General features: G+C 40.3%; 1 protein-coding gene and 1 non-coding gene across 3 annotated transcripts in view; one reads left to right on the forward strand and one right to left on the reverse strand.

Moving 5' to 3' along the window:
* Positions 1-21,025, reverse strand: part of LOC124132219 (TATA element modulatory factor-like) — a 38,723-nt gene extending 17,698 nt beyond the window's left edge. The window contains exons 1-11 of one of the 2 annotated variants that reach the window (XM_048400877.1): positions 20,955-21,025; positions 20,008-20,155; positions 17,137-19,083; positions 16,455-16,531; positions 11,025-11,060; positions 5,667-5,770; positions 4,290-4,407; positions 3,387-3,442; positions 2,527-2,597; positions 1,650-1,746; positions 1,284-1,369 (exon numbers count right to left, since the gene is read on the reverse strand). In XM_048400877.1, coding sequence (XP_048256834.1) covers positions 1,284-1,369; positions 1,650-1,746; positions 2,527-2,597; positions 3,387-3,442; positions 4,290-4,407; positions 5,667-5,770; positions 11,025-11,060; positions 16,455-16,531; positions 17,137-19,083; positions 20,008-20,128 — 2,713 coding nt within the window. In that variant the 5' untranslated portion in view covers positions 20,129-20,155; positions 20,955-21,025. The remainder of the gene's footprint in view (positions 1-1,283; positions 1,370-1,649; positions 1,747-2,526; positions 2,598-3,386; positions 3,443-4,289; positions 4,408-5,666; positions 5,771-11,024; positions 11,061-16,454; positions 16,532-17,136; positions 19,084-20,007; positions 20,156-20,954) is intronic. The other variant, XM_048400878.1, reaches the window with a different exon arrangement.
* Positions 21,026-21,219: 194 nt separating this feature from the next.
* Positions 21,220-21,328, forward strand: Trnai-uau. The gene is made up of 2 exons: positions 21,220-21,257; positions 21,293-21,328. It is a non-coding gene; the product is annotated as a tRNA-Ile (tRNA).
* The last annotated feature ends 3,256 nt before the right edge of the window (positions 21,329-24,584 follow it).

The raw sequence follows: 24,584 nt of genomic DNA on the forward strand, positions 1-24,584 counted from the left end.
AGATGCCACCCCCATAGAAAGTAGAGGCAGGTGTACTTTTAATGAGGCCAATCAATGCTTCTAAATTTTTGGTGATGGAGGGAAACACTCAGACCAGCACATCTGCTATCTCAAACATAATGTTAGAATGACCAGAATGCCCGAATAAAAACAATCATTATAAATATTATATTATACATTTATATACCGCAGGTATCCAGGTACTAGTATCTGCTCTATGCGCTTTTATTTGCTCCCCGCCCAGTGAATCCGTTTGCATTCCAGTTTTATCATTCTCAACTCCCTGGGGAGTATACAGCCCAAGCTGCCTAGCCAGGCAAGAAGGTTTTTACATCCTGCTCACATATCGGGTACCCATTTCCTGCTGGGTGAACAGAGGCACATTTGAACTAAGTCACTTGCCCAGAGTGACACCACACGTTTTGACACTTGTGTTTCGGTGTATGTACGTATTCGTGTTTCCACCATCTGGTCATCTACCATCGGATGCGTGGGTTCTTTTGAGTGCACAGGGTATATGGACTGTACACTAATGGAGGCAATGCCATTATATTTTTGTGGATATTTTATTAACTTTGACCATCTGAGCACCAGGACATTGACACCAAAACAGGAGTTCTATCGAAGGAACATTTGTTTTGCATGTGGGTTTTCTCTTGTTGAAATCAAGATGTACAAATCATGGTGGCAAAGAAATGAAGCTGGACAGTTTCAGAAAGCTGACATCTGATTGGCTTCAAGAACCCATACATACTTTAGTAAGTGGTCCAAGTTCACTCAGGGGTCATAGAATAGGTGGTCCAAGTACACTCAGGGTTCATAGAATGGGTGGTCCAGGTTCACTCGGGGGTCATAGAATGGGTGGTCCAGGTTCACTCGGGGGTCATAGAATGGGTGGTCCAAGTTCACTCAGGGTTCATAGAATGGGTGGTCCAGGTTCACTCAGGGGTCATAGAATAGGTGGTCCAGGTTCACTCAGGGTTCATAGAATGGGTGGTCCAGGTTCACTCAGGGGTCATAGAATAGGTGGTCCAAGTACACTCAGGGTTCATAGAATGGGTGGTCCAGGTTCACTCGGGGGTCATAGAATGGGTTGTCCAGGTTCACTCAGGTTTCATAGAATGGGTGGTCGAAGTTCACTAAGAGTACACCCGAAGCAACCTTCTATGGAGGTGTCATGAGATCTTCACACGGAGAGGTATGGTATCAGAGTAAGAGATCTAATGAGATTGCCTAGGACTATCACTGATAGGGCGCTGGGTGTTGGACGCGATACCACATACCTATCTGCTTCTTCTCCAGGTCGTCCTTGGCATCACACACCTTACGCAGATGCTCAAGCTCCGTCTTCTGCTCCTCCAGCTTCTTCCTGTGTGGACATAGATTGTAGTGAGTGTCATCAGCAGAGATTGTAGTGTGAATGTCATCAGCAGAGATTCTAATGAGTGTCATCAGCACATATTATAGTGAGAATGTCATCAGCAGAGATTATGTAACTGTAAGACCACATAGACATTCACCACTTTGCTGAATTTCACAAGCAGTGGTATGGCGATGTTGGAGCAAGGGTCTGGAAAAACCTGGGATTCCAAATGGTTAACTGCAAAATGATATGTACAGTATGTCTCATTGCAACATAATCTACTTACTTTTGTGATGATAACACTGATTCATTTTCTTTCTCCTTGCTTCTCAACTTCTTTATAATATTGTTACTTTGAAGCTGTTGTTTAGACAATTTCTCCCCTGAAATAAATAAAATGAATATTATTCAATAAAAGCTTAACAAATCTTCAAAAACAATTGTTGGCACAACTTACACACCATGAATGTATCCATGATATCTGTATTCAGTGGGAATGTCACACCCTGTGACCACCAAATCCTCAATCTAGACCTATTCTGCAATGGCATTCCCACAGGGAGACAAACATCAGATACTGGGGACCTGTTCTGCCCTGGATTCACCACAGAGAGACAAGCATGGTGCATTGGTGACCTATTCTGCCCTGACATCCCCACAGAGAGACAAGCATGGTGCATTGGTGACCTATTCTGCCCTGACATCCCCCCAGGGAGACAAGCATGGTGCATTGGTGACCTATTCTGCATTTGAATCTCACCAGGAGACAAGCATGGTGTATTGGGGACTTATTCTGCACTGAAAGCATCAGACACTGGGGACCTGTTCTGCACTGGACTCCCCACAGGGAGACAAGCACCAGACACTGGGGACCTGTTCTGCACTGGACTCCCCACATGGAGACAAGCACCAGACACTGGGGACCTGTTCTGCACTGGACTCCCCACATGGAGACAAGCACCAGACACTGGGGACCTGTTCTGCACTGGACTCCCCACAGGGAGACAAGCACCAGACACTGGGGACCTGTTCTGCACTGGACTCCCCACAGGGAGACAAGCACCAGATACTGGGGACCTGTTCTGCACTGGACGCCCCACAGGGAGACAAGCATGGTGTATTGGGGACCTACACTGCCCCGGAAACCCGTGAGTATAACCCACCTTCCTGCAGCAACTCGGCTATCTGCTCATCCTTCTCCTCCAACAGACTCTCCTGGCTCACATCACTGGCACTGCAACAACAACACACCTTCAGCATGCTTACATGCATGGATCCATAGCAAATATAAATTTAATGTAAGCAAGACAAAAAGTGAGCAGGGCTCACTAATACCCCCATACTAAAATCAGCTGAAGAACAATCTTGATACTGGAGAAACTTTGATGCCGTAAAGTTTGAGCTGGTTTCTCTTAAAAAGTCATGGCATGATTCAAAGATTCAAAGATACACCTGTGCATCATCGTAGGTCGGGGTTAAAAAATATTTCTAAGTCAAAAACATTAAAAAAAGCAATATTTTCACAGAAATCAATGAAGTAGTTTTCAAGTTATAAGTTGCACAAATGTTGAAGTAAAAAATAATTTCTAAGTTCAAAACATGAAAAAAATACATATATTTTCAGAAAATACAGCTATCAAAGTCAAACTTTGCACTGCACCTCTTCTATAGTTAGTATGGAAACTGTTCCCAAAATTTGAAAGAATCAATGCAGTAGTTTTCAAGTAATAGGTCGCACAAATGTTAAAGTTAAAAAAATCTTAAGTAAAACAATGAAAAATAGCTATATTTTTTTCCAGACTTTCGCACTGCACCTCTCCTATTGGTATAGAAATTGTTCACCAAGTTAGAAAAAAATCTATGAAGTAGTCTTCAAGTTACATAGTTTACAATCAAAATATTGTCAAATATTAATGGCAGCTGAACAGGCTTTGATGGGGTGTTCCTCTAAAGTAACATAGTTAATGAAGCAATGGTGATCTGCATAACAGGAAGCAGTCATAAAATACATGGATATAACTACCTTTTCTTCAACTCATCTTGTGCTGTTTGAAGCTGTCGTTTTAAAGCTTCCTTTTCCTGAAAAACAAAATGTTAGCAAATTACATAAAAGAATGAAAGTATAAACCATTGTACATATACTCTTCTTGTAAAAAGTTATAAGAATATTTGTCTGCCAAACGGATTACCCAAATATTTATATACACATGGAAGTATTACTTCTGTACTGGAGACCCAAGAAGATCCGGGCTAGAATAGGTCTTCAACAACCCATGCTTGCTGTAAAAGGCAACTATCCTTCATAAGAGGCGACTAACAGGTTCACGTGGTCAGGCTTGCTGACATGGTTGATGCATATCATTGTATCCCAAATGCATGAATTGATGCTCAGGAAGTCAAACACTGGAATGTCTGGTCCAGACTCGATTATTTACAGACCAACGTCATATAGCTGGAAGATTGCCGAGTGCAGTGTTAAACAACAAAAACTTGATTCCACAGTCCATCACTGCCCACTGCTGCCTCAATAACCAAAGGTCCATTGACATTCACACAAAGCTAATGTCTTGGTACTTACAGGTCAAGCATGTCCCGACTACACTACTTTGTGTCTGGACAATTCACCCACACTTCATGCATTCCGATATGGTGAATGCATCATAGTCAGACATGTTGATACAGAACAATGTGAAACGTATTTAGGTTACCTGTGGCTGTATGAAGAGCATTGCAGCTATGTCAAAAATATCTTGTTTGCTGCTATGTACATGAGGTATGCATGCAGCAGCAAATACGATTGATCAATAATGAATATACACATGGCATTCCTTCCGTATCAAGGTACGTATGTTCCTGAGACTTAACTATCGTGGTACGTATATGTGCCTTTGTGCATCACCCCTGCCCTCAGCTTTAAACTACGTACCTTGATAGAAGACTGCAGCTTCTTCTCAGCCTCCGACAGCCTCTTTGTGAACTCCTCTGTGAGGATGTTGAGATCGGTCATCTCAGTCTCCCGCAGTTCCTCGACCTGTTGCAGCTGGCTGCCATCAAGCACATGATGATATTAGATTTAAAAGAGGAAACCGTACATCATGATGAATTGCATGGTCCTATTCAGCAACATTTGATTCCATATATCAAACTACCAAACCATGAATTCTGTACCATAGTTACCCTTCTTACAACTGCCTACTATCCTGCTCAAATGTGTAGCTACAGGATCACGTGACCTCTTCTGTCATACCCACAAGCACCTCCCCTGCGGTAGGCCAGCAAGACTTCAAATTCACACTTTTATGAGTGCGTGAGTGAGTTGGGTTTAACGCCCCTTTTAACATTATTCCAGTTATATCACGGCGTGTCTGCTTAATGTGGGAGGAAAGCCCGAAGTGATGCAGGTCTCAGACGTTTACCACTTCAGTGAAACCCACGAGCACGGGTATGGTGCTGACAAAACTAGAAACATAATTGGGGCAAACTGGGATTCGAACCAACAATCATAGGTTTCTGGCGTGTCCAAGGGACGCAACTCTGCACAGCGAATCACGGCGACTTAGACGACTGGGCAACCCGTGCCCCCCCACACTTTTATGAAATGGCCAAAATGGCTGAACTGATGTTGACCTGTCACTTTAAGCTATGGTGAATTAATGAAGGGAATATACAATTTCAATCAGAATCTGAACTGAATTGAGTTAGTGAAAGCACGATATAACAATATTTCAGTCATATCATGGCATGTCAGCTAAATAATGTTAATATGGGAAAAACGAAAGTCATGCAGTCATGAGACCTTAGACTGAGTGAGTGAGTATAGTTTTACGCTGCTTTTAGCAATATTCCACCAATATCACAGCGGGGTACACCAAAAATATTCTTCACACACTGTATCCATGTAGGGAATCGAACCCAGGTCTTCGGCGTGACGAGTGAATGCTTAAACTGCTAGGCTACCCGACCACCCCTGAGACATTATACATTTACCTATTTACCTGACAAACCAATGACCATTAACAAGCCAAATCTGAGATTCAAACCCAAGATGATAAGATCATGGCATACCTAGGGGAAGCAACTCCGCACAGAGAATTGCAACACTTTAGGTGGGAGGGACTATGGTTTTCAAACTGGGTGCCACTGGCTATTCCAGCACAGCACAATCCATGGCCTTAAACTCATCTCAAGTATGAAGGGACGGGATAGGACGGGACGGGACAGGACGGGACGGGACGGAGGCCCAGGTTACGAGACTACTGTTATCCTTGCTCCATCCTAAAGGAGTACAAGTGTGTGGACTCACTTCCGGAGGATGCTGTTGGTCTCCAGCAGGTCATTGTTCTCCTTGCTGAGCTGCACCACCTTGTTCTCCCGGTGCTGGAGGACCTCCGCCTGCTCTGCTAGCTTCTGTAACATGGACGTCATACTGCACTTTCAACCACCACACCAACCACTGCCCTGGGTACTAGTCTATGTGGCAGCAGATGCTGTCTATACAGTAATGATTGGTCAATACATGTTTGTACTGAGCATTAGTAAAGCATGAAAACCTACTGTCAAAATACCACTCAAACCTTTCTCAATCAGTCCTAGGCGAATTCTGCAATTCCGTGATAGCAGAAAGATTTGCAGATAATTTACCTTTTCTCAGAATTGCAGAAAAATTGCGGAATTTGCCTTTTAATATCAACCAATACACAAACATGACTAACTTTTATTATTTTTAAGCTTTTCTATCAAATTTTGCTCCTTAAAGATGCCCAAATATTTAACAAATGATTCAAACATACAAAATATGAACCTACAATAAAACTAAATTTGAAATAAATAAATCTCTCTTCCAAATGATGGTGTTATTATGACTACATAAACTACGTTCACATCTAGCCATTAAAAGACATCAGTGACACTATGCATATTTATTTGCATAATTTTATGTTTTATCCAGTGATAACTGTTTATAATGACAGTTTGCAGAATTATTTAAGTTTGGATTTGGATTCGAGATTTCAAAAAAAAACGTTTGTATTAGGTTTTTAGCAGGAAATGGTTATGTTCTATACCGCAGTTTTTACAGCAGAAATTTGGTAATTTGACCGCAGAATTTTGGTAATTTGACCGCAGCATTTGTTCTGGGACTGCTCAATCTGTTCTGAACAACTGTACATAACTTATTGACAAGGTATCACATAAACTTTCAACTGCATAACATACGTATAAGTGTATGTTTCTTGTTTGAGTCCCAGTCAGCAATATTCCAGCTATATCATGGCGGCCTGTAAAAAGTCAAATCTCGGCCCGTAATACCAGTGGTTGATAGCATGAGCAACAACGTCAGGATGCAACCAACTCACTGGGCCTGAATGACAAGCATTGAGTGCTAAGGACCTTTTCTAACCAGGTCCTGGGTCCCACGCAGTAAAAAACACTTTCATGATAAGTACCCTGGACCCTTTTGCAGCCATGTTTGATTTGAAAGATGTGCTAAAATTAGCCATCCAATTAAATCACACTGCGAGAAAAAGTCTGTTTGATGTTAGGAGAGACTGAGATGGTGAAATCACTTCCACATGATGAAACTGGACAGCGTATGGGTCCAAAATGGTTATCATAAAAAAGTGGTATTACACTGCACAGGATGCTAGATGATGATGCAAATTTAGGTGACGTTCTCCTTATCAATGGGAGGTGTCATCTCTCTCTGATCCACGTCTCATCATAATACTACCAGCTGGGAATACATTGTGAGCTTATTTTATGCAAATTATGAAAAAAGCAACTACATTATGATGAAAGGAATACTAAAAAAATAATAATTCAATTAAAAGGAAGAAATCTACATGTTTTGTTAAAAATGATAACGAAAAGAAATCATCATTGTCAAGTTAACAAAATATTTGAGAGAATATGAAGGCACAAGGATTGTGTAAACATTCTTATAAAGCCTTGCGAAGCAATGAGGAGTGAGTGAGTATGGTTTTACACAGCTTTTAGCAACATTCCAGCAATATCATGGCAGGGGACACCATAAATGGGCTTCACACATCGTACCCAAGACAGGAATCAAACGCGGGTCCGCCCCTAAGCAATGAAGAATGGAAACAAAAAAGTGATGCTGGATTTCAAACTAGGATTAAAACATCAGCCAGAAATATGACCTATCCTCTCAGCAATAAGCTTTAACTATTTTGCAGACGAAAAAAACCATTCAACATGTTCAAAGCAATAGCCCGTTTCAGTATTAACATATTTCAAATGACAATTAATAATTTGCATGGCATATCGACTTTCCACATCAACACATAAACATCAAGATGACTGAAGCCGACCAGTGTATATCAAGTAGTATACTGAACTGCAAAAGAAATGCAAATATCTTTCAAATTATTTGAGAACTTGTTCATAACATAAGACACACAGCCAATCAGCCAGATACGTGGTCTGAACTGAGGTGTCCCATGTTCACAGCATTAACAGCCCTTGTAAAGTCAGTATGAAGTGGTTTAGCAGTTGAATGCATAATCGATTAATCCATCAATACTGACATTGAAAACAGTTATCGATTGCAAACTCTTTTAATGAATAAAGCAGTGTCACATATGAAGTTTGTGGCCTTGCAGTTTAAAGCCCACCTCACAATTTGCAAAGATCAACATCATGATCAGTCTGTCATGAATGCAGCTCAAGGCCAAACCAGCCAATCAAGAAATGTAACAGCTGTCATCAATAAAATAATTAGCGTCTCATTCATCAGTGTTCCCATTTACCATGTTTACCGGTAATTACCAGTTTTTTACTGGTAACATTGGTCCCATGGACCAGCAAATAAGGTATCTGTAAATCTTTGTTGTTAAACAAAACATTTTTGAAAGTAAAAAATGTATACTTTTCGAACGAAGTCAGCTTGTCTGTTAACATCAGGGTTTCCCCGTTATCTATTTTTAGTGCAAGGAAATAATATTTCGCGTTGTGTTGAGGTTAACATGGTTAAATATCTATTGGTAGTGACTTAGTCTTGAACGAAAGTGAAATATTCAGAAAAAAAGAGAGAAAATAGTGATTGATCTTTGTGTGAATCCGTAGATTTAAACAAGTTACTTCAGAAATGACGCCACTGAATCTGTCAACCATGAAAGTACACTGGATTGAAATTGAAATTGAAAGCATTAAAACTAGGTAAATTTCATATGATTTTTATTTGTTGGAACTGACAAAAATTGGGAGGAACTGGTCCACTGGGACTGGCAGTTTCAAAAGCCAGCGGGAACACCAATTCATGTTTTATTATTTGTGATCTATCTGCAGAAAAATCTGTAATCTGTATCTGTAATAAAACATAATGCTCAGTTACGTATTTAACTGTTCTGGTTTGGGGATGGATTCACATGGTTGAGGTGTCTTTGGAGTCCATCCCATAACTGATTTTAGAGGGACTGAGTGCTAGATACCCATTTCTGTACTCAAATTTGGCTTTCAAGTGAGGATCCCGAAATTAATCCAATGACTTGATAATCGAGTGTGACTTATACCCCTGTCCCAAGATTTTATGTCTTTGTGTTATTATTTACTGGATTAACACATTCAAATATTTTGAGAGTTACATTAGATTACATAAGATTTGCATTTCTTCAGCAGTTCAGTATCAAAATAGAGTTCAAGGGGCAGTACATCATTGGTGTATAAAGGTACGACTCTGAAAGGCATTGAGTATGTTGTGTTGATAGTACCTTTATATCCTGTGGCCTCCTCCATATGGACGGAGAGACCGAGGAACCTACTTTATGTCCAGGCACTAATATCCCTACACCCGTGAAGATGCGGGTTAGAATAGGTCTTCAGTAACCCATGCTTGCTGTAAAAGGTGACTTTGCTTGTCTTAAGAGGCGACTGATTGGATCGGATGGTCGGGCTCACTGACTTGGTTGATGCATGTCATCATATCCCAGTTGCGATGATCAATGCTCATGATGTCAATCACTGGATTGTCTGATCAAGACTCAATTATTTACAGACCGCCGTCATATTGCTGGAATATTGCTGAGTGCGGCACTAAACAAGAAACAATGAAAACATTATCCCTTCATCACATGTGGAGTGAGCATGGAGTGAGGTGACGTAAAGTGGGCTATGACATGGAGTTCAAGATTATTGCACTTATATAGCTGGATGTGTGTGTTGCTGCTTCTCCCAGCCCAGACTATGCTGGTTTTATGGTGCTAGCTCAATACAATTCCGTAGCTTAACAAGGATATCCAACACAGACACAGCAGACTGACTCCGAGCCGACCAGTCCTTTTTTTAGCCCCTTAATGCCTATCACCAGACAGGGTAACAACAAGCACCATCTTTTAACGTCCTTTTGTATGATGACCACCAACCTTCCCCTCACTGGGCAGACACTTTATCTACAAGACCACAGTGGCAATCTGTCCACATACATCTCATAAGTGATGTTTGTTTGGTTGTTTAACGCTGCACTCAGCAATATTCCAGCTATATGACGGAGTTCTGTAAAAAATTGAGTCTGGACCAGACAATCCAGTGATTGATATCATGAGCATCGATCCACGTAATTGTGATCGATGACATGCACCAACCAAGTCAGCGAGCCTGACCACCCGATCCCGTCAGTCGCCTTTTACGACAAGCATAGTCGCATTTTAAGGCAAGCACAGATTGCTGAACACCTATTTTATCCCTGATCTTCACGGGGCCATGAGTGATTGGGAGTTGTCAGGGCTAAATATGTTTTTGCAAAGTAGCAGTATTTTCTCCTTAGGTTAAAAAAACAGAATTTTCCTCCTACATGTGTCCTAGGCATTATATTTTCTAGTTTTTGCCAGTAATTTAAAGCGCTGTGTATTTAATATGAAAATTCGGATGTCTTTGTATCCTGTTGATTACACTCTCTCTGTGTAAAGCAAGCATTCTACCATACTACAGTACTGAACTAACAAATGTTATCTAATCATATGATGATGAAAAAATACAAATTAGCTCTAACATAGTAAAGCAAAGGAAATGTTAAACAACTAAAATCAACACTCAAATAAACTCTTGTAACTGTCTACACAGCGTTACTTTGAGTCAAAAGTTTGACAAAATACTCAACAAAAGTCAATTCAAGTACAAATCCAAAGCACTCAAATATAAGTTGTAGAACATGTATCCAAAATTAGAATAAATCATTGTTAATGTCAACACAACAAAAAATAAATGATCGAACAGACAAAAAAACATGCTAACAAAACAAAACAACTACTTATCACTACTCATAGGTGCTATTATTATCATTATTTGTTTTACTGTACATTTAAACCATAAAATATTTAATATCCAAATTGGTAAAAAAAAGACAGCTGGAAGATAATGCCAAGTATTTCTCATATTTTTCCTCAAATAAAGCCTCATCCGAAGATATTAAACAATGATTTCATAGTGACAATGTCACAAAACAGCACTACAAAATCTAGCAGATTGACCAGTTAGTTAGTGATGTTAGCAATCATGTACTTGAAAATAAAACATCTCTGTTATTAACTGTTGTAGTTGAGTGAGCTACAGTGCCTCTGTCCGCTTCATTAAAACAGAATGATCATGATTAATGGAACAGTAAATATGCATGATAAAATGTGTGAAAGGAAAAACGAGATATGATTACCTTTATTATTTCATGTTGCTGTTGGGTGGAAACACCCTGAAAGTTACACATGCATTCAATTTAGGTGTGCTTATAATACTTAATCATCTCTCATGACTTGTGGTTATTGAGTAGCTGGAAACTGGAAAGTGGACAAACCTGATTTAATATCATACCCAGACCAATTCATTTTCTTCATTAATGTACAGGCATATCCTGAGTGTCACAAAAGTAACCCAAAAATTGAAATATAGTTTTGTTGAAACTTTTGTCTCAGATTCACATCAATCTTAAATCAACCATGACATATAATTGTATATTGCCTTTTACATAAAATAAGAAAATAAACTGGTCTTCCTGATGAAGCAATAAATCAATAACCATCACGCTGTTTCCCTGCCTCGTCCTCACCTACAAGTAGCTGAACTCAGAGGGTGGGGGCCATTGTTAATCTGGACCAGGTTGGTGTGTTTTGTGGTCAGGTTACCATGGTTACCAAGCTACCTCAATCTGTCAGAATAGCATGCTGATCTCAAATTAACACTTTCATTAAAATTGTAATTGATGCAGTTCTTGAAGTGTTCGTGGAAAACAAACTGGTAATTTCATAAACATTTCAAAAAGGGTTTTCATATATCAGCACGTCAAGACCTTAATTTGATGAACACTTCATCATTCATGGTTATGGTGAACTGAGCACCATGAGAAAGTGTCTTCTTTGAGACCAGCCTCAGCAGAATGAGTGAGTGAGTGAGTTGGGTTTGACGCCGCTTTTAACAATATTCCAGTTATATAACGGCGTGTTAGCTTAATGTGGGAGGAAAGCCCGAAGTGATGCAGGTCTCAGACGTTTACCACTTCGGTGAAACCCACGAGCACAGGTATGGTGGTGACAAACCTAGAAACATAATCCAGGCGAACCGGGATTCGAACCCACAATCATAGGTTTCTGGCGTGCCCAAGGGACGCAACTCTTCACAGCGAATCGCGGCGCCTTAGACGACTGGGCCACCAGTCCCCCCCTCAGCAGAATGAAGGAATGAGCAAGGTTTTACACCGCTTTTAGCAATATTCTAGCAATATTACGACAGGGGACACCATATTGTACCCAAGTGGGGAATAGAACACACGCCTTCAGTGTGTCAAGCAAGCACTTTAACCATCAGGCTACCCACTGTCCCAGCCTGAGCAGAAGACAGGATAGGTTATTGAAATTTGAAGGTTAAGGTCAGTCATGAACACTTGACAGATGCAAGGCTGACTTGTTTAGACTTCAGAAAATTTCAGGCCAAGCCAACCAAACACCATTGGGTTAGATGGTGTTGGCTTGACTCAGATTGGGACGAGGAAGATGGGTGAGGCTGTATCCCCAGATGATGGAGGATGGACACCTGTATCACACAACCATCACAGATGGAACGCCAATACATCAACAATCCATGAAGATCCGAGGTGGAATAGGTCTTCAGCAACCCATGCTTGCTGTAAAAAGGCGACTATGCTTGTCATAAAAGGCGACTAACGGGATCGGGTGGTCAGGCTCGCTGACTTGGTTTATACATGTCATCGGTCCCAATTGCGTGGATCGATGCTCATGATATTAATCACTGGATTGTCTGGTACAGACTTGATTATTTACAGACCGCTGTCATATAGCTGGAATATTGCCCAGTGTGGCGTTAAACAACAAACCAAAACCAACCAACCAATACATCAATTGATTTACAACAATCTAGCATACAATCATTTTGTTGTGGAATAGGCCTCACTGATGACCTCAGCTGGATGTTGGTCAGGGTACCAGTCGAGAACTAGCTACTTGTGATGGTTATTATGTTTATTCCTTTACTGATATCAAAACTACTGCAGGTCTGCCAGTATTCCAGAATTTCAGAACACAAGAGAAGCATCATAGAAACTCACTGGTATCTAAAATCAAGCATTACAGCTACCATGGCTACCCTATACTCAAATCTGATAATGAACACATTAATATTAATAAAACTATTAAAAATATAATCACATTCATGAACATAGTTCATATGGTAATAGTTTGATATCAATATATTGCACAGGGAGCTGCATTTTGATCTGCTGATACCCCTAACACTTACTGCTACTGATCATCTTTACATCATAACATTTTTACCCTCATTTACTTAAATATAGGTGTAATATTTTACAGTTATCTAATGAAAGATTTGGTTTCTTTTAACAAACGTCACAAATGACAAATGGAAGTAAGGATATAAATGGTTAAGGCCACAATAAGTAAAGTATCAGATTTTCATTCCCATTAACCCCCGTTACCATGCTAACCAAAAAGTACAATTGATTTGTTATTCAAAACAAGCTGCCTTAGCATCTGAAGCATGCTCAAGATGACACCACCTTCAGGTGAAATAATGCCCATTTTTGTGTCTTTTTCTAAAACTATATTGATGAAAATCTAATCACAAATTTATTGTGGCCTAACTCATACACAGCGAAACCAAAAGCATCCATAATTTCCCCTACTATCAACTTGAAGATAAGGCTTCAGCTTGTTCAGCAGTATACCACTAACATGGCGCCATGGGAGATATATATCCTACTTGTGATATAACACATGACAGGACCAAACTACTTTATAGCTTTAAACACCAGGGCAACTGCAGTGAATATCTCCTCTACCTGACACTATTCAACATAGTCCCCCCCAAGTCACATCCTCCCAAGGCAAGAGAGTGCACTACCCTTATTATCAGTCTTGTTTCCACCCTTGCCACATCAAGCCTACGTTCCTGTGCTAAATAGGATTGGACTATCGGACATATCGATAGTCCAATCAGAGAACGTTTCACATATCAACATCCATGACTGGTACATATTCGTATTTACCGCTTCCTGTCTTTGTTGACATGAATATGTTTATTTCATCTTTTAAACCCCCCAGCGATTGCCTATGTTTTTGTGTCAGGGATGAACTCGCGATTGTTTGGGTTATCTGATCGACTTGGTCGTCGCCTTTGGTAGTCTCCATCTTTGTGAAGCTATACGAGATTAGAACAGCGATCAGACTGGATATCGCGTTTTCATTACAAGGTGCACAACTCGTGATCTCCACGAGGTAGTGCCAGGGTCGAGCCGAGGAAAATGGCCTTGATATGGCAAGGGTGAGTGAGTGAGTGAGTGAGTATATTCCAGCAATAACACGGCGGGGGGACACCAGAAATGGGCTTCACACTATGGCAAGGGTGAAAAACTAGGCTTTGATATAGGCTAGAGGACAGGCTTGCCTCGGGAAGATGCTCTAGTCATAGCACAACAACTTTTTGTAGGAAATGAACCAGGTGATTATGTGATAACCTGCGTATAAAAGGTCACGGCGTATATAGTGTGAAGAAGCACAAAAATAAAACTGTGACAATGTGTGAGTGAGTGAATATGTGTGAGTGAGTTTTAGGAAGCCGACAGCAATATTCCAGCCATATCATGGCAGTCTGTTAATGACTGAGTCTGGGACAGGTAAACCAGGGGCTGATAGCATGAACAGTGATCGATATTGCTGGGGTACAATGACCCACTAATTATCAGCTAACGCACTGTAACCATGGTAACCACCTCATCCTCAAGCATGCATACTGGCAACAGTTGTGCTAAATAGATCAGCTTAAAGCAGTAAGTTTCATGATGTTAATACTACTTTAGGATCACACTGGAGTAAAGACATTAGATGTGTTAGTACCACAACACAGATCACACAATGTATATTATATATCTCTTTCTATCATGTCTATAGAAATGATAACACTGCTGTGCTTGTTATCACATGTGCTCTTTAACTGTACAAGCAAAGCAGGGGTGTTATTCAATCAATCATTCTTCAAGGACACACACGGAACAACATTCTATTTGTCTGTGATATCTTGCTCATCACGTCAAGTTTGATCAAAATGCATATTCTTTCATCACTGACATATTTACCATCAATGAGGATAAGGATACAATTACATTGACTAACATCAATAAAACACAGGATACAGATTTGCTTATTTTGTAAATATTACTAAAAAAATATTTTAGAACCTGAGACATGATCATGATGAACATGATGAAGTTAACAATTAACAAATGATTAGAATCAATTTTAACAACTTCCTGAAATAAGCATTATTATTTAATGTATATGCTAAAAAAATGCAGTCTTGGTTCTCAGGCACCGCCCGCATCATTATAAAGTTAGCAGCAATTTTCGTTTTTCCATTTGAATTTTTTTATTAATATTCAAAGTCAAACGGTAGTCAAATACTGTATTTTTGTATTTTACACATCAAGGAATACATTTATGTAAGGAGGCCATTTCCCAGGTTGATTGTAAACAACTGTTGACTTGGTTACATACTAGTTTGAACAATCCCAACCAAAAAAGACACCGCCCACCCGTACCATATTTTAAAAAGCCATTGCCTGAGAACCAATTCTTTGATATTTTTAAGCCTTATCTATATCATTTTTTTTACTGCAATGAGAAATGTATGCCACACCTCACAAAGCTTTTCGAAAACAACAGTTCAGACATACAGATTTGTCCAGTCATTCTGTTCGATGGCTTATACTTCATGTACTTGTTTTTTTCAAAATATATATTCGTTTTTATTAACAAGTTTCTACAGCATGTACAGTCATGTGTCCCTGGGCCATATTACAATGCTACACTGTGAACAGTAAGTGCTTATCTAGTGCCTCACCACAGCAGGTATTAACCATACAGAAATGTGTAACCAGTAACTATATCATATATGTGACAAGAGGTGAAAAAGCACAAAAAGCATGGCAGCTCCCAGAAGTGTCAACCCAGTTGGTCTCGTATCTCTTGTGGATCAACATGCAAGGGGGATAACTGTTGTTTCATACCCGTCCTTCAGAACCCCAACAGGAGAGAACATGTAAAGACCAACAAGAATGTAACCATTGGTTTTGAATCACTGTATATATGGTAAACCAGCATCCCTCCTCACTGTTACACCACGACAGAGGAAACATCACTTTAAACATGTTAAACAAATTTACACATCATAAGAAAGCTGACTTGCACCATAATCAAAGCCGGCTGCAGCAACAAAGTAAACATTAAAAAAAAATACAGGATAAAATAATGCAAATCCAAATTCTTTCATAACAGTTTCCAAATGAGTAAAACCACTTCTGTATTCAATTTACAAACTAACAAAACTATGATACACAAAAAAGATAAGGACCACCAATTCTTTCATATTACGGCATGAGTAACTATAGTAGTATGAAAGATTGATGGTCCTTAAAGTCTTTTCAGTAGCATAGAAAAAGCACCCTTAACAACATGAGCAATGAAGACATTTATAAGCTCTATCCCCTCTGCCCCTGGTGTATCAGTGACCTGTGGAAGCAGCGAGAAAGAGAGAGACAGGACCGGGGGACTCCCTCACTTACCTGGAGCAGCTTCTGGGGATGGTAGGGGCTGTCCATGTCCTCTTCCTTCACAGCAGACAGGTCAGGGGCACGCAGGTCTGGCAAACATTGCATAGTCTATATCATCCTGTAATCTATATTACTCAAATGAAGTTAAGGACCACCTGATTCGTTCATATCACTACATGATGTGACACATTAACAATAGTGATATGAAAGAATCTGGGCCCACTTGACCAAATTGATCTTAGCGCTAAGATGATCATAACTCCCATACCTTAACATAGGACTTTGATAGACTTAGCGCTAAGATCGCTTTGTGCATGTGGTGATCTTTAACTTCTTTTGAGTACTATTATTATCTGATTGCTATATGGGCATTATTGGTATGATGTTGATGTTCCACAGCAATCTTCATGTTTTTATACAAGTCATGCAATTTCAAAATCGCTATCGATACATTTATATCTATATATGCTTTGATTAACAAAACTGTAATTCTGTATATATTTTCCCATGGTTACTAAAACAAAACAAACCAACAATAGACAACACATGCAAGAGATTGTCATCTGAGGTTGGTATACATATTACTGTTACCTACTAACTTTACACCGCTTTGAACAGGATTCGAACCCACCCGCATCCTGATCTGCCTATATGGCCTAAGGGACACAACTCTACACAGAGGAGAGTTCCTCACCTTCATCCCCAGATTCGAGATCCTGCCGCTCCAGACTGTCCCGACCTGGACTCATCTGATCACTTTCTCCCGCCTTGCTGTAAGTACTGCTGCTTGACTGACTGTCTGTCCGCCGGTGACTGTGCGTCTCCCTGTCTCGTCGTACAGTCTTCTGCAGGGCAATTCTCAAGGGAGACAAGTCAAATGGACGTTCATTCTTATCTCCATTTGGTGTTGGTGTTGATATGATTTCAATGTCTGATGAAGTGGTTGTTTCAATGTCATCACTGGACTCTTGTCCACTTATACTCTTATCAATCTCAGACTCCACTTTAGAACTTTCCGATTTCTCACCACAGGAATGATTATCACTTCCGGAATCCTCAGGTTTGGACACATCCTCCATAGCCTCCTCCAACATATTTTTAACAAAAGATGAATTGGGAGAAGTTGTGGGGAAACTCTCATCACTTTTCTCAACATCATGTTCATGGTCACTATCACTCTCCCTTCCCACAACAGGACTGTGACCAACCACAGTCTCCCCCGAAGTACACGTGTCCATACTACTGTCGAGCTTCGAAGCATCCGATGAGTCATTCCCACTGGACTGCCCAAGGTCAATCTGCTCCTTTTCCAGGAACTCCCTTTCCAGAGCACTTTCATCAGCTGTGTCCATTTCCGATGCTATGCTCTCCACGGATGGCGTGTCCACACTGCACAAGGTGTCCATGTTATCCAGAGGTGCCTGAATCTGAGTGGTAGAGATGTTGATGTATTCAGATGTGATTTGTTGACTGGATATGGATTGGGGAGGGCTGCCCTGGTCGTCTAGGTCATCTTGACCAGGACTGGACAAAGTGATGATGGAAGCTTCTGATGATAATGGGGTGCTGGGCCCAATCTGTTCTGTATAATCCGAAGGAATGTCCAGGACCACCCTCTGAGATGTGTCCAGGCTATCTTCAGTAGAAGATACTATTGTTTCGTTTTCACCAACTGAAATAATGCTTTCACTTCTTGCAGTGTCTGTATTGTCATCTGGCAATATGGAATGATCTGGCTGTTCAACTGAAGTTGGATGAGTGGTATCGGTTTGGCTTATCCTTGGTGGTATCACAGAATCTGAGGCGAGTACCTGTTCAAACGTATTCACATTATGCGCATCAGCATCTGAGGTATCAGAGTACTGAAAATCTGTTTCCTTCAAAAGCCCTTCCTCACTCACACAATTATCTGCCCAGATTTGAACCTCGCTTTTTGTGGGTGGCCCACTATCACCACCATCCTTTTCAGAATTCCTCCATCCCTTTTCAGATAGAATATCACTTCCTCTCATGTCCAGTGGTTCAGGATCACTGGCCTTATAACCAAATGCTTCCGTGTCTTCCGAGGAATCCGCAGAAACCTTGGTGGTGGTAGGTGCTTCCTGCAACACATCCGCTTCCTGCAACACATCCTTTTCCTCCTTTCTCTTACCTTCCTCTTCATCAACTTTCACAGATTCTGTCACAGAAGATACCCCAGTGTCTTTGCCAGCAGGCCCAGAGGTACTGGATCTTGGCGATTTCAAGGACTTTTTCTGTCCCAGATGAAGAGGTCCATGTGCCTTTTCCCCATCAGGGCTTTTACTCTTCTCATCAGTTTTCGTTTTTCTCCCTTCTTTACTTTTTGAGCCACTGGAGCTAAGTCCTCCAAGATCATAGCTTGACCATGGTGATGATGTCTCACTTTCAGAACCCTTGTCAGATTCTGATTGCCCACCCCACCCATAATTCCAAGAACTGGGCGAGGTGGCTGCGGCCTGTTTTCCTTTTTTATCAGTCTCTGGATTCTCTCCGGGTGTGCTTTCTTTTCCCTCTGGCTCCTGCCCAGCTCCAAGCCAGGAGTTCCAGAAATCCCCACCACCTGCCCCAGATGGCTTTTCTGTCTTCTTCTGTTTACTAGCTGATGCTACTTTGGCAGCTGCTGTTGATTTGAAAAAGTTTTATCAGCTAAAGGTATACACTGAACTTGTCAACACCCTTACACTGAACATGCTGAACAGAAATTAATTCTGGGATACGAATAAAAGTTATAATGTAAATTGTAATCATATTTTTATATCATAATCATGTTTATCCATGTAACGAACAAACTTAAGTAAATTAAAATATATGGAAAATAGTTAAAATTAGGGCTGCAACGAATACACTATAAGGCGAATACGATTCGTATCATGAATATAGGGTAACGAATACGAATATCTATTCACGAATAATAACAAGTCAGTAGTTGATGTATTATTTATGATATTCAGTGAAACAAGAACAAAATAAATTATTTGACATGGTTTGTTAATTATTAATTTATTATACATTAATATACTTCACTTATCCAGGTACTAGTGTCTGCTCAAATGCGACAAAGACCAGTGACTAAAATACTTGTCACTGAAGAAATCTATGCATATAATATGTTCTTATGGATATTTTAAGGGTCAGGGTATGTAAATGCACATGACTGCATATTCATGAATATTCGATTCTAGTGACCACGAATAACGAATTCAATTCATGAATGGATACGGTTCGATTCACCGAATACGCGAGTGAATCATAACAGCCCTAGTTAAAATAGTAACATTTAGCTGATGAACAACTGGTCTTCAAGTAATGACTTTTGGATGACAACACAAAATGCTATTCCGGTGTCAGAATTTATACTGTTGTCTTCATCTTGAAAAATGCAAATACATGAAAGGGCATTAACTTTATACTGATGTATGCCTTACAAGACAACCAAGAATAATTTGTTACAAGTCAGATGCTAATCATTGTCTACTGCTGGCCAAGAGTAGAAAATAAATGACCTGAACATTAAGCATGTTAAGTAATCAACACAAGTAAGTACCTTGCGATTTTGCATCCTCTTCAGATGCCGGTATGTCTAAAGCCTTGTCAATGGTCTTCTGTGCATTCTTCAAGGCCTGGGAGGCCAAGTTGGTGAAGTTGCTTGTGTCCCACCAACTCATTGTACTCAAGTTATCAGAAAGGTGTCACTGCAGAGAGAGAATGGTTTCATAGATGGATTATTATGGACTATTATATGCTATTATAATCATAAATATCTTAACTGGTGATGTTAGTGGCGATGCTAAGGATCGAAGAGACACACGAGATCAGTGAAGCGAGCGACACTGACTGCACCGGAAGCCAATATAATTTGAATGCGAGACAAAACTTTGTCTTGTTTCACAGGACCGTACACAACTGATTGTTTCCAGGAGCTATTTGCCAATCTTACCCCTTATCAGTCATGACAAATCAATATAAATATGATTATTTTTGCTGCACAAAAGTCATCTGATTTTCCAATCTTACCCCTTATCAGTCATGACAAATCAATATAAATACGATTATTTTTGCTGCACATAAGTCATCTGATTTGGGATAAACATGTTGTATCTGAGGTGTAAATATGAACTGAAAATAGGGTCTTGATAGGTTAAAAGTTGTCACTAACATCCTATCTCCAAAGAATTAATCTGGTTAATTGTGATCGAAAATATTATATGTCAGTGCGCAAATCGTCAGTACACGGCTGATCTATATCTAGTCAAGCAGATAAAGCAACTGTGTGACCAGTTGATGACAAACACAGCTGAGTGAATCGCTTATCCACTGTTGAATAGGCGAGACCAAGGCCAATCCGTATTTTTGTGCTTATGAAATTATATATCCACAGGCTATTTTTGTTTGATTCTGTACGAAAACATATTTTTGGATGACAACCAAACGCAAAGCAAGGGGGCACATTACTTCACAAACAAATCAAGCCGGGAATAATAAATAAATTACCATTTAGCAACTGGAAGCGACTGACGTGTTGACATCCATGTCGGCAGCCATTACTGTTTGACGTTTCATATCTCGCAGGTGCGAGAGAATGATAAAAGAAGTATTAGCAAGCACTTTTCATTTTTGAATGAATACTACGTGTTATACCGTAGTTATAAGAAGGTCTATGAATTAAAACTAGTTTTTTAGTTAGTGTTATAAAAATTGGAAGTAGCTAAAAATAGGCTGTAGAATCTATTTACTAATTTCGTCCACGCCAGTCAGCGCCCCGGTGGCACAATCGGTTAGCGCGCCGTACTTATAGTCAGTACCTTCCCCGTGTCATCACGGGATGAGGAATGCGGAGGTTGTGAGTTCGAACCTCACCCGGGGCAGCTTTTTTTTTTGTGCGTATCCGACAAGAAATTTACAGATTATTATTTGTATAAAGATCGTTCAATTTCATTACTGAAATATAAAACAAGCAATGAATTTAGCAATGTATAAAACATCAATTAGACAAATATAATTTATCATATTCCCTAGAAATTGGCTTCACACATTGCACCAATGTCGGGAATTCAACCCGGGTCTGCGGCGTGACAAGCCATAAACATCTCTCATGTGTCTAATCAATATACCCCATACTTTCATCAGATAACAACATTTGCCAAAACACTAAAAATCAGTCACCTTTCTTACAAAGCATTTCAGTGTAATTACAAAACATACAGTATGTTATTGATGAACAGATATGGGGCATGAATATTGGCGGTACATCATGATACAAGTATTTGTCTGACAGCATCACTGAATAGAATTAAATATATTATACTTAAAAAGTGTAATCCCGGTCAAACTATTCCCAATCGGACATTTGTACCTAATTCTTGAGACCAACAGCGGGTACCCGGGTAGGGTCGGGTAATAGGGGGATGGGTACCCGGGTAGTACATTTGGACTCGTCCCAGCACTAGAGGTAATGGCATGAAGCAAATTGGATATGAAGTCTTTCACCTCAGTTGGTGAGGTGAGGTGAAACTTTGTTTAACGTCACGTCCAAGATTATTGCACTTATATAGCGACGTGCATGCACGTGTGTGCGTGTGTGTGCTTGTACTCGTCCGGACTATTGCCGATTTATAGTTCTAGCTCACTGAGATACCATGCCGCAGTTTAACATTAATACCCCACTCAGACACAGTATACCGACTCCGAGCCGACCAGTCCTTGTTTTAGCCCCTTAATGAATACAGACAGGGTAACAACAAGTACCATCTTTTGGTATGACGCGGCTGGGGGTCGAACCCCAGACCTTCCGCTCTCCGGACGGACGCTCTACCATTAGACCACGGAGGCGGTCCAGAAGTTGGAAGAACATGAATATATGAGACTCTTTATGTATAGCAACTTCTTTTATCCTTTGTCACAACGTCCCAGAGCTACTTCTCGCTCCTTCATCAGGGGATTAACAAGGAGCAAGAAGTAGCCCTGAAACGTCGTGACAAAGAATGTAAGAAGTTGCTATCCAGAAAGTCTCATGTATTCAGATAGGATTTGTTTGAAATCAGACCTAAATGTGCATGGACAAAACAAGTGCTTATTTTATTCCAAAGAAATATTGTTCCAGTGTTACAGCCCCATGGGTCATGGGCGATTCGTGTTTCAAGAAACACAGGTCACATGTACATGTTTTAGTAGATTGCGTTAAAAAATGCTTCTCGGGCACAGTTAAGTCACCGCACACTTTTTTTAAACAATGAGGTGAGGATAAATGGGGTTTAACGTCGCGTCCAAGATTATTGCACTTATACAGCGACGTGCATGTACGTGTGTGTGTTTGTGTGGCTGCTTGTACTAGTCCGGACTGATGCCGATTTATAGTGCTAGCTCACTGAGATACCATGCCGCAGTTTAACATGAATACCTCACTCAGACACAGTATACTGACTCCGAGCCGACCAGTCCTTGTTTTAGCCCCTTTATGCCGAGCGCCAGACAGGGTAACATCAAGTACCATCTTTTAACGTCTATTGGTATGACGCGGCCGGGGATCGAAGCCCGGACCTTCCGCTCTCCGGGCGGACGCTCTACCACTAGACCACGGAGGCGGTCTTTTAAACAATGAAGAGGGAGGTGGGACATTTTTTTCCTCCTTATAAACAAACCTATTCATTGGGATCTCTATTAAGTAAGAGAGTTCTTTCTATAGGCATTAAAAACTATTGTGTGGTTTTACTTTCAAAGTAAAACCTATTATGAGGTTTTATTTTCGTTCGGGAGGTTTTACTTTGAATGTAAAACCTCAAATCCCAGGTTTAACCAAGTAACTGAAAAAATGACAACAAGTAGCAATTCAAACTTTTAATTCAATTAAAATTGAATGTCATGTGTACAGTTCCGCGTGGACATTTAAAAGCGACATCACTTCAGAGTCTCTGGTGAAAGGACAGCGAGGTTTCAAAACACGTGCTTTGAAAAAAGTGCTTATCAATGCTGCACAATTTGCACGTGCAGTAACTGCTAGCCGTTACGTTACAACTACCTCTACGTAACAGTTGGATTGTTTAAAGTCGAAAATCTTGTAAAGCAAAAAACACCTTTAAAATTAGCGAATTTTCGTTTTGAAAAGTTTAAAAGAAGTGGAATATTGCAACACAAACATTTAGAAACCGAAGATTTCACTTTAATTTAAAAGTAAGTATTTTAGTTGTCTTTTGTTGTTGACACATCCAAGTGCTCTTGAACGCCTGGCAAGTCAGCGAATTTCACGTGCAAGTTATGATATGACATCTTCAAGGAAGCGCTATAATGAAGCGCATCAATTTATAGATGCTCGTTATAACATTTAATCAATTTAAACGGTTTATAAGTATGGAAAAACACTTTCCCTCGGTTTTGGTAGACAGAGCATGCACTGGGGGGTCGGGAAAAACCGCGGGGCATGCTCTGTCTACCAAAACCTCGTAAGCGTGTTTTCTCCAATACATAAAAACACAAAACATGATGGAGGAACATTCTTTTCCCCACCAAGAATACCAACTGGTCAGATACTGAACTCGGCTATTCAACATATATGATACAATGTCAGTTTGTCAACCATGTCATTCTTGGATAACACAGTATGCTTTATATGATGGGAAAATTTGACAAAGATTTAATGGCAATATAAATTACTAACACCCAGGATTGAAAGTGATGCGGCGATGCCAGAGAATTGTTCCTTTTTGTTTTCCCCACCTGCTGTACAAACACTTTCTCGATCCCTTCATATCCGAGGTAAACACATGAGGAACCACTTTATCCTAATGATAGAGCATTGGTCACGAATCAGTGAAGCTAAGCAACGCTGGCGGCAGAGAGAAGATGGATGGGGGACCTTGTTCATCAATTAGACTCCTGAGAGTTTCTTGGGATTTTGGTCTTGCCCCATACTGGATCTTAGGTTATTAAACATTTGAGTGAGTGAGTGAGTGAGTGAGTGAGTGAGTGAGTGAGTGAGTGAGTGAGTGAGTGAGTGAGTGAGTGAGTGAGTGAGTGAGTGAGTGAGTGAGTGAGTGAGTGAGTGAGTGAGTGAGTGAGTGAGTGAGTGAGTGAGTGAGTGAGTGAGTGAGTGAGTGAGTGAGTGAGTGAGTGAGTGAGTGAGTGAGT

This window comes from Haliotis rufescens, unplaced genomic scaffold, assembly GCF_023055435.1.
Source record: "Haliotis rufescens isolate VD_foot unplaced genomic scaffold, xgHalRufe1.0.p SCAF_20, whole genome shotgun sequence".
NCBI lineage: Eukaryota > Metazoa > Mollusca > Gastropoda > Lepetellida > Haliotidae > Haliotis > Haliotis rufescens.